At 40.7% G+C, this 11,278-nt stretch overlaps 2 protein-coding genes across 3 annotated transcripts in view; one reads left to right on the top strand and one right to left on the bottom strand.

Annotated features, from left to right (window-relative positions):
• The window catches only part of rps7 (ribosomal protein S7), a gene marked incomplete at its 5' end in the record, with an annotated part of 15,246 nt that extends 5,638 nt beyond the window's left edge, over positions 1-9,608 (bottom strand). The window contains 4 exon segments of the mRNA XM_014022656.1: positions 4,315-4,379; positions 4,764-4,907; positions 6,233-6,304; positions 9,523-9,608. Of these exon segments, the coding sequence (XP_013878110.1) occupies positions 4,315-4,379; positions 4,764-4,907; positions 6,233-6,304; positions 9,523-9,597 (356 nt within the window).
• Positions 9,609-10,302: 694 nt separating this feature from the next.
• Positions 10,303-11,278, top strand: part of rnaseh1 (ribonuclease H1) — an 8,230-nt gene continuing 7,254 nt past the window's right edge. Inside the window, exons 1-2 of one of the 2 annotated variants that reach the window (XM_014022654.1) lie at positions 10,303-10,607; positions 10,803-10,927. In XM_014022654.1, the coding sequence (XP_013878108.1) occupies positions 10,483-10,607; positions 10,803-10,927 (250 nt within the window). In that variant the 5' untranslated portion in view covers positions 10,303-10,482. The remainder of the gene's footprint in view (positions 10,608-10,802; positions 10,928-11,278) is intronic. The other variant, XM_014022655.1, reaches the window with a different exon arrangement.

Raw genomic sequence — 11,278 nt, 5'->3', positions numbered from 1 at the left:
TGTCAACGGAGCTCAAAAATATGGGATCATTTTAAGAAAATGAAACAGAAACCTGTGCAATATCTGCAGAGAAGAACTTGCCTTCCACAGCAATTATTTTTAGTTAGCATATAGCTAAAATCTAACCATGGTTATATAATAGCAGCTGCATTCTGCCGTGATAAGCTGTATGTTTTATATTCAATTAACATATGATCCGATTAGTCGACTAATTGAAAAGATAATCGGTGATTAATCGATTATAAAAATAATTGTTTGTGGCAGCCCTACCTGTCACTACAACAAATTTTGCTGTACGATTAATTGTCTCAGAAATTATTGTGATAAACGTTAATATTGTCTGGTGACAATTTTAAAACTAATATAATGATAAAAGCATAATAATGTAAGTACATCCTCTCAAAGATCAATAAACTTTAATTTTTATAGAATGTTTAACAAAATGGACTGTCTCTAACAAAAAACACACTTCAATAAAAAAAAGAACAAAATGTAAATTAAACACCACACACAACTAAGACAGTAAATAAACAATATTAAAGAGCAGCATCTCTTTAGAGATGAAGCAAACTACACAGCCTGGTGAGGACCCACTCTTTCTTATGAGGACTTAAGCCCAGTTCACATCCTATGTAAAGTTTAGGCTAGGTTTAGGGTCAAATAGGTAATAGAAAATACTGGTAAATGAATGAAAGTCAATGCAAAGTCCCCATGAGGATAGAAGAACAAACGTGTGTGTGGGGGGGGGACAGTGAGGAGACAAGTAGAGCACTGCGTGGGAGGAAATCAGTTCAGAGTTTTCTTCATGAGTTGCTGGGACAACCACTGTTTTTTGGGTGTTTTGTTAAAACAGATGGTGCGTTTCAGTTTCCTGTTGTTTTTGGGAGCTACAGGTAAAGTCTCAGATTTTGACAAGTCTGTCGCAGTACAGAGGTGGGGGAGCATCAGCCTCTACCCCTTCTCTCTGTTTCCATGTCTTCTGAACAGAAAGTGGTAACGTTTATTTGGTACTAGTAGTCAGCTAAAAATAGTCTGATAAAAACTCCCACATAATTACAAATCGTTGGAATTTATACAATGCGGGAAATTCACACAAAAATTTGAGGGAATCGATCATAATACGCGCAATCCCTGCAGTGAATTTCAGGCCCTGCAAGTGCTCCTACACTGCAACTGTCGCATTCTGCTTTGAAACCAGTTCCATGTCCATTTTTCAGAATCCCGTCATCGTTTAGTTTATTGTTACAAGCTCACATGCTAAAGAAGTACAAGACCACGCGAGAGTTCACTCCTCCCCACACTAGGAAAATGGGAGGGGAGGGGTCAGCTGAGCCCCCTGTGCAACGGAGCACAGAGAGGGAGAGACTAAGTAAACAAATAACCAGGCAAATGAAAATGTCCTTTTTTTTTTAAATCGACCTAAAAATAATTTATCATGTGATTAATTGATTTATGAACTATCGTGACAGGCCTACTCACATTTAGCTCTATTTTTGTCTGTCCCAAGTCCAGTTTGACGAGCTGCTGACCCACATCTCCTGCCAGGTTTCAGTGTAATTCAGCTGAACAGCTCCTGTCCATCTGTCTCAGGTTAGTGGGTATTATGATGCGTTCACACCAAACGCAATTTCAGCTTCAAAATCACATCCAACACTTCAAGTTGGTCTCTTGTGCACTTTGAGGTCAGACGCAGGTCAGCTCTTGAAGCGCTGCACGGCGACAGCCTCCCCGCCCCTCCCTCCTCTGTCGGGCTCTGTTTAATGTTGGACGAGGAAGTGGCTTTGCTTTATTTACAGAGAGCAAGAGCATGTCACGTTCATCAGATAATTAATTCATAATTAATTCACCAGATAATTCAGAGACATTCTGAGTTTCATCACCCAGGAGCTGCTGGAGAGGCTCACAGCTCGCTTTCAGGACTATTTTTGTCCCGAGTCCAGTCTGATGAGCCGCTGCCACACATTGGTGCAGATATCTCCTGTCAGGACACGACTGCAGGCACTCGATTTCAGCTAAAGAGCTCCTCTCCATCTGTTTCAGGTTAGTGGACATCATTCAGTAAACTGTCCCGTCGGGAAATATGTCGCTACGTCACACAGTGGAGTCTCTCTGATTGGTTGACGCGGCGCGTCGAGCTGCAAAAGTTCCGATTTTCTAACTTCAGCGATTTGCGCCTCAGCACGTCGAACGCTCAGATCGCGCTGCTCTAATCGCGCTTGAGGCGCCGCAGAACTTCCCGACGCTGCTTGAAGCGCGTCCACCATAGACTCTGTATGTAAACCTGCTGCTCCTGACGCTGAAATCGCGTTTGGTGTGAACGCACCATAACTCTGGAGACCATCCCATCAGAAAATACCACCACGTCCCACAGCGAAGTCTCTGATTGGTTGCTGCAGATAGGGCTGCAACTAACGATTATTTTAATAATCGATTAATCAGCCAAATCATTAAAACACTTGATTACATAAATATAAAAAGATTTCAATCAATATAATTCCTGTAGGGATGCATGTTATCGATTAATGTGAAGTAGTCTGAAGTTTATTTATCTTATAGATTGACTAACAATTAATTGATAAGCAGCCATTTTCTTTAAAACCAGAGTTTTCTATTGAATCAACAGTCTTTTCATAACATGAAGGATTTTTTAAAATATGTTAAAAGTAAAAAAAGAAGCACGTCATAAATATTGTCACAATCGATTTTCTCAGCCATATTAAACACCGACTGAAAAAAATAATGTGGATTTCTCATACATTAATAAACATGGTTAGAGCTATAAAACATAATATAACCGAAATTTTATAGGTTGCTGAATGAGGAAAAACATAAAACTAATAAAATATGATTTTTAGATGTAAAACTATAATTTGTCATAATTAGAATTTATTTGCATTTAGAATTTATGATTTTTCTCTAATTCTTTGTTTTGCTTCCTTCTTGTTGGTTCTGTCTGTGGCTAAAACGACCCAGTCAGGGGTTCTGATGCAGCCCCCCCTCCTCCCCTACTGAGTCAGACCAGGAGTTCTGCTCGTGTCTTTTTCTTTTTTCCCCCCTTAGTCCTGAACATTTTTGCTGCTTAACAAATAACTTTGAGCCTTGGTCAGAAAAAAAGACGAGGGTTTTATATTTTTGGCCCAACAGAAGGAAACAAACGGTGGACTGAGGTACTTTTTTTCCCGCCACGGGACGCGTTTCCTCCTCACAACGCGGTGCGCATCAAATCAGACCATCATTTAAGAAAAATTAAATGTGGCATATACTTTATCATAACGTCGGAACTCCTTGGCCTAACAACACGATTTAAATACCGATTTAACGTTTGAAGTCTCTACTTTTCATTTGAGGGTCTCAGAGAGGGCAAATCTTTATAGGTAGTTTTTTTTCTTCCCAAACTTTATTTAAGTCAGCCAGCACTGACAACGCTCTGCAGGTGACATTAACAGCTCTGCGACATGGAGAGAGACGCATAAATCGCGCAACACAACAAATAGATAATGAAAATCATCGTCAATGCTTTCAATAATCATTTTTTATTGATTCATTGTTGCAGCCCTACTTGCCAACACCCCTTGACACACGTCAAACCTTCAAACCACCACGCTAGATGAGCAGAACACTTCCGACGCCCCTCAGTGCGCATCTATCATAAACGTCACATGTAAACCTGATCCTCAAATCCTGTTTGGTCTGAAGACAGCAGAGCTCTGCAGAACTCATCCTGCTGCTTTAGTCAGCATCACATCAACAAATACAAGCAGTGTTCCTACAGCTTAAGGCAAGGCAAATTTAAGACTTCATAAGACCCAATTAATGCCAATTATAATGAAATTTAAGACCAAATTTACAATAAAACACTAATGGAAAAAAGGCCAGTTAGCAACAATTTTTACCAAATATTTAAACAAAACGAGCTGTAAGAGGCATTCGGTCAGTTATTTTAAAAAACAAATAAGTTACCAATTATTGTAATATTTGAGACGAATTAGTCATCCTACGTACAATGTGTTAACATATTTAAGACCTCTGAAAGATTGATTTAAGACATTTTAATGCTAATTAAAGCCTTATTTTTGAATTGATCAATTCAATGCCTTTTAAGACTTTTTAAGGATCCACAGGAACCCTGACAAGAAAACCAAGTCAGGTTAGATTTAGATGTAAAAACTTGAACTTAGAGCTGAAAGTCTGCAGATAAAGCCCATCTTCCAATCCATGGTGGTGTTTACAGTGAGATCCAAGTCCCACATGTACGGACCTGACTGTGAACGTATAGAACATGTTGAAAACATCTGCCACACTCAATGCACTCACCTCCTGGGACGCTTCTGTTTATTCTTCGTGCGACTTTTTCTGGTGGGTTTGGGCAGAATTCTCCTCTGAAACAGAAAAGTTCCTTCATGAGAACAGGCTGAGGCTTGTCCTCCACAAGGACAAGAGACAAATTTAAAGCAGTTTTCAGATGTGATCAGTTTCACTCAGACATCAGATGAAACCTGAAGTCCAAGTCTGTGTCCTGCATGGTTTGTCTCCCCAGTCATGGTCCCAAAGGACTCTGGGAAGGTGTAGGAATATACAGGACGCTGGTCCTCACCAGCAGCAGCCGGGGACACAGCTTTCTGTCTGACATTGTGGAACGGGACTGTACGTCTCAGCTCAGAGCTACGCTCCCATACGCCACCAGGACAGAGCCAGGAGACATGTCTCCTAGATGTCCATGTCAGACACAGGGTCACACATAGACCAACCATCATGCCACTCACCTGTGCGATGAAGACCACATGTTTCCCGCTGAACTTCTTCTCCAGCTCCCTCACTAAACGCACCTGGATTTTCTGGAAGGACTTGAGCTGAGGAACAGGAACGAAGATGATGATGGCCTTCCTGCTGCCACCCACTTCGATTTCCTACGGCACAGAGATGGACAGCTGAGACAAGGAGGAACATCTGGAACAGGCCACAGCTCGCCTACTCCTCAAACCTTCAGAATAATTAAATAAGTCTGTGTCCTGCATGGTTTGTCTCCCCAGTCAYGGTCCCAAAGGACTCTGGGAAGGTGTAGGAATATACAGGACGCTGGTCCTCACCAGCAGCAGCCGGGGACACAGCTTTCTGTCTGACATTGTGGAACGGGACTGTACGTCTCAGCTCAGAGCTACGCTCCCATACGCCACCAGGACAGAGCCAGGAGACATGTCTCCTAGATGTCCATGTCGGGGGACAGACCAACATGTTCAATTAAAACTATGAGACAGGTGTTTTAAAGCAGGGGTTCTTAACCTTTTTGACTTTGGGGCCCAATTTATTGAACATAAAGCAACACGAGGCCCAGTCACACATTACCAATGTATGGATCAAAATGATAATTATTCTAAATCTTGGTTTAATTTTTATTTACATTATAACTAAATTAAATATATTTACAGTTTAAAAGTAAAACTCCTGTCAAATAATCACAAGACATGATTATGACAAACAATTTTTTATATCGTAACCTGCCCCCAACAATTATTTGAACAAATACAACAGTCAGTCTACAGACCACTCAGGGTTATCGACACAAAAATATATATTTTTAACATTAATAAAAATAGAAAATTAAATAAATAAAATTGTGGGCATAAGATAAATTAAAAATGTTTAAATGTTTCAAATACAAAAAAACTGTAAAACTAAATTTGATAAAGTACAATTAAAATATAGCCTTTTTAAACGTTTGCGTGGTACAAACAGAAGCTGCTCTTCATATTAGTGACAAACGCAACAACAGCTTTTTGACAAGTTTAAAGTTTCTTTAAAATACATTAAAAATATTTAAAAATAAACTACAAAAAATAACTTGATAAAGTGCAAATTAAAATATAGTTGTATCTGCAACTGTATTTGATAATGTTATGAACTTTTAAAATACTGAATGACAGAAACAGAATCTGCACTTTATATAAGTGACAAACTTTGGCTTTTTTTGACAGGTTCCTTCATTTTTGCTTCTATGTTTCATTTAAAATAAATTTGCATTTTCGGCAGGTAGCTAAGGTTTTTCTTCTACATATTAAAAAAGTTGTTAAACATCTGAGTGGTGCACTACCGCTACTAGTGGTGAGAAAGTTCATTGCACCTTATTCAAAATCAATGCGGTCCCACGGCCCTCTGTGGCCCAAAGTTAAAAACTGTTCTTTTGAGGCCCCGTGGGCCGCGACAGGTTAAGAATCTCTGTTTTAAAGTGTTTCACCTTTGCTGCTGTAATGTTCAGCTCTCTCAGCTGAGCCTTCAGGTCAGAGTTCATCTCCAGCTCGAGCAGAGCCTGAGGAGGAAGAAGAAAAAAAAGTTTTAATTTCCAGCGACACATCTACAGAAATCTGTACCTTTAAAAAATAAAAATAAATTCACAGAAATGACTTCAAACAGACAAAAAAAAAAAAAAAAAAAAAATCAACAAAATTACTAAAACGAATCAGTTGTTTGAAGTTTGGTTCAACAGGAATTCTTTGACATTAACAAAACCAGGCTCCACAAAAAGAATGACCCTTGTCCTTCACTTTGCTTCGTACGAGGGTCTGGACTCTCAGCTATAGAGAAGTGATTCTTGCTGGAGGCGTGGCCTCTGTTGAAGTTTAAAATGATTGGATTGATTTGCCGCAGCATATGTGTTGTCAAGAAACCTCGCTGTACCAGCAGCTGAGGGAATTGGAAACAGGCCTTCTGACCCCAACCTTGACCTCCAGCAAGGGAGAGAAAGAGATTGACGAAGAAATCACAAACGGAGCTAAGGAGGAGGAACATCAGCCCGAAAAGAGGAGAAAAGAAAGAAAAGGAGTGAACAACATAATTTTAATGCTGGCAAACGGTAATCAAATGTAATGATTTAAACGCTTATAGCAAAGTGTGGTTTGAATAATGAAATGTGGTGTTAAGGGCACCATAAGGGCATGAGGAGATGCTTTGCTGAGACTTGCAGAGATAGAAGGCAGCTAGAGACCGAGCTTAAACCCCCACAACCCCGTCTCCTGGAGGAGACTCACCTGATACAGCCACAAAGGCCACCCCAGGTGGCTGTAAGACAGGTTTTTCGCCTCCAAACCAAGAGGGAGACTTGGCTCCTCTCCAAGACCTGTCGGTGTCCTGGTGGGTAAACTGGGGGAGGAGCTACAAGGATTTTCAGTGTATGCCAGCTCCACTGTGAAGGAGGCTAAACTAAGAAGCTAACCAGAAATTGTGTGCTCTGTAAACAACCTTACTGAGAGAAGTACTGAGCCGAACGAGACGACTGTAAATGAGAGYTGCTGCTTTGTCAGACAAATTTAATTTAATTTAGAAGCCTTAACACAGACTGGCTTCATTCACTTCCTACTGCCATATGCTAAACTAACAAGCAGACACTGAGCAGAAAATCGATTTTGTTCAAAACTCCGCCTTCTGTTCTCTGATTGGCCCGGACGAAAATTGTCCAGAAGAAATCCTTCTCTATGGGAGAAGTCCCAGATGGAGCAGTGAAGGGAAACTAGAATTGAGTGGAACTGCGTAGGAAGGCAAGGGCCAGGCTAGATTTACAGTAGATTCAAGGCTTATTAAGGCCTCTAATATTCTGTTACCAGAAAGTAATAAAAGTACTATTATGGTAAATGGACTGTACTTATATGGCACCTTCCTATCCAAACAGGATACTCAAAGCTCTTAACACTACAAACTGTGACCTCGTATTGTGCCGCTGAAGGTGGCAGCATGTTGGAGTAGCTCTGTTACATTCGTTCTGAAATTTTCTTTGTAAACTTTTTAAATTCCTCTTCTTCTGGATAGATGTCACTATTTTTAGATGTTTGTTACCTCTGCTGTTAGGTAGGGCTGCCACGATTAATTGATGACTAATCGATTATTAAAATAATCGATGACTAACTTAATAGATTAATCGTTTTCTTTCTTTTTTTTTGTTCTTTACTTTGTTTTCCTCTCCAAACTGCTTTGACACCTTCCACTGCCACATCTGCCTTTCTGTCCTTGACACACATGCACAGTAGTGGTAACTGGGGTAGGCCGTGGACGTCACAAGACATTATACAGACAGGCTCTGGTATCATGGCTACCCAGCAACGGAGCTCAAAAGTGTAGGATCTTTTTTAAGAAAATGAAAGAGAAACCTGTGCAATATCTGCAGAGCAGAACTTGCCTTCCACAGCAATTATTTTTAGTTAGCATATAGCTAAAATCTAACCATGGTTATATAATAGCAGCTGCATTCTGGCACGATGAGCTGTATGTTTTATGTTCGATTAACGTATGATCTGATTAGTCGACTAATCGAAAAAAATAATCGGTGATTAATCGATTATAAAAATAATAATTTGTGGCAGCCCTACTGTTGGGTGCTGTGCGGCTGGAAGGATTTTTGCTAACACCGTGGTTTGAAATAACCGGGAGCAGCTAATTAACATCTCAAAAACTCAAATAAGACATCAACTACAGCCCCGAATTCCAGAGGAGTGGAAAAGGCAGGCACTGTGCATGCAGACCAGGAGCAAAGAGGAGAGACAGGAGGAAGTTCAAACCATCTCTTCCATCAATCATGATGTGAGATCGTTGGAGAACAATATGGATGAACTCCAAGCCCTAACATAAACCCAGCCAGAGTATCAGGAATACAGTATTATGTGTTTCACTGAGACGTGTCTGCGGGATCATATCCCTGACTCCAGCATCTCCCTGCCAGGTTTTCTGACCATACGATGGACAACCCTGGGCATCCTCTTCATAAGACTGTCATTCTACAACAGAGTCTTCAGTCGGAGCCTTTTTCAGCAACAGGAGATTCTTCCTGCCCACAGCCATCAATACTTATAACTCTCTAAAGAAACCTGGATAATATGAGTTAGAACAACAACAATATTTAATTTCCCTTTGGGATTAATAAAGTATTATTGAATTGAATTACCCATTCACACAGCACTATTGAATCTCTACAAATCTAACATGTACAATCATCTATGGAGACTAATCAGTACCAATCACATTCATACACTGATGGGACACATCAGAGGCATTAGAGGTGGTGTCTTGCCCACGGACACAACAACTGAGATAGCTGGACGGGGATCAAACCGGCAACCTACTGGTTTTAGGACAACTCCTTTAACCACTCTGCTACTTTATTATTTTAGGAATTTGTCTCACTTGGAAACGTTATTTAGCCTTAAAAATGTTTGAGACACATTTTAAAGATGGACAGAGACTAAATGGTTTCTTTTATTACAGCTCGGTGGTAAATTTGCCTCTTTAATCTGATCAAATCAGCTCTAATCTTAGTTTTTGTTCTATGTTAGAACATAAATACACAAGTGTTTGTTTAAAATGTGATTTCAATGTAAAATAGAAATAATTTGCGAGGGGCCGGCTTCATTTTAGTGTAGTGGGAGTAAACCTTAGCACCCGGAGAAAACCCAGCAAGCCTGAGGAGAACATGTAAACCCCACAGAGAGACTCCAGGTCTGAACCGGTGTTTGTGTAAGTTAGGTTTCCAGGAGGTCTTACCTGAGAGATCCCAGACTCAAACTCATCTGGCTTCTCGCCATTGGGTTTGACGATCTTGGCGCTGGTACTGAACATGGCCTCTGTCTCTGCAACAGATGATACAAGTTTCAGAACTGGTTCAATTCTTCATGCAGGACTCTTTGTTTCTGTTCTGGATCACCAGGTTGGCATGAAAACATTAGCAGCAAAAATACTGTCCATCTGAATCCACCTGGAGCAAGGCTGCACCACTGAACCACCAAGTAAAAACTCAGAACTCAAGACTCCAGGTCCAGGCTAAATAATCTCAAACTTGAGGCTAACTTGTTCCTGAGCCCGTTGTGATGGGTTCGGGTCGGGCTGTCCTGTCAAACCAGCAGCTATCAGTGATAAACATGTAAATGCAGACATAAAGAAGCCAGTTTATTAGTGCTCCATCAGTCTGTCCTGCAGCGGCTGATGACTGAACGCACGCTCGGCTAAGCTAACTACATGCTAACGCTAACACCAAACGTTCTGCTTAGACGCTTCAATAACAAACATCAGACCGCCATCCGCACCAAAACTCTACATAATCTAAAGTATCAACGTTCGATCATTATCATTTGTGTACTATCTTCACAATTAAACAGCTTTAAACAGACTTTTTTCTTCAGAAATGACAGGCTGTGGAAATTTACACGACTAACCTCTACGAACGACGGCCAAGGAAGAGACCGGAATCTCGCGAGAGCTAAATTAAACCAAGCAGGGAGTTGGTAACTATCGCGAGACTTCCAATAGCCTAGGAGCACAAACCTCGCGAGAGTTTAATGAACTTAGCAGTTTGCAGTTTGTTAGCCATCGGTTGAGAATAAAGCATTTACCGCTTATTGTTTATATTTACAACAATCTGTTGTGTGTGCCCGGCAGGTTTCAGGCTCAGTAGGCACTTTACTGTCGTTAAAGCGGTTCTGGACCCACCATGATAGCCTCCAGACGATGATGTTCTCCCGGTTGGCTGCTGGTTTCATCCGATCCAGGAGCTTCTTTATCGCCGACATGCCAAAGAGAGAGTTTTATTACGCTGTCAGGAATGGATTGAAACCAGGAGTCTACAAGACCTGGTGAGTCAACTCCAGAACCAAACAGCAGATTTGTGCACAAAATTGGCTGTAATTTTGGTTTGACCAGTGTTTTTAATAACTTTTAATTTGGTTTCTTCTTATAATTAAACTCAGCTTCAACAATGAGAAAGCCCTCATGGGTCTTCCTCATGTGTTGTTGGTCCAATCCGTACTGATCTGTTTGTTCTGGTTCAGGGATGAATGTAAGAGTCATGTCGATAAATTTCCTGCGGCATCTTACAAGAAGTTTGTATCAGAACCAGATGCTTGGGCGTTTGTCAGAGGTGAAGATCCGTCTGCAGTTCCAGGTGACCCCAAATGTCTGAATGTCCATATGTACATTATTCCAGCTGTGACATCACAAATTATAGATTATAAACATTAAACAATTATTAAAATCCAACCTATCAGATTCCACCAAGCCATCATTCATTTAACAAATCCAAAATCTGAAAACTCTGAGTGAAAAACTGGTTCCAGCTCCTGATCAAACAGAAACTACTGAAGCAACAATACCTCAGTGGTTTTCTGTAGAAGCCCACACCATCGACCCTCCACCTCTGTGCTGACAGTTGGTACAGTGGGGAAAATAAGTATTTAGTCAGTCACCAATTGTGCAAGTTCTCCCACTTAAAAAGATGAGAGAGGCCTGTAATTGACATCATAGGTAG

This window comes from Austrofundulus limnaeus, unplaced genomic scaffold, assembly GCF_001266775.1.
Source record: "Austrofundulus limnaeus strain Quisiro unplaced genomic scaffold, Austrofundulus_limnaeus-1.0 Scaffold337, whole genome shotgun sequence".
Classification (NCBI taxonomy): Eukaryota; Metazoa; Chordata; class Actinopteri; order Cyprinodontiformes; family Rivulidae; genus Austrofundulus; species Austrofundulus limnaeus.
This window is presented reverse-complemented; position numbering and strand designations above follow the sequence as displayed.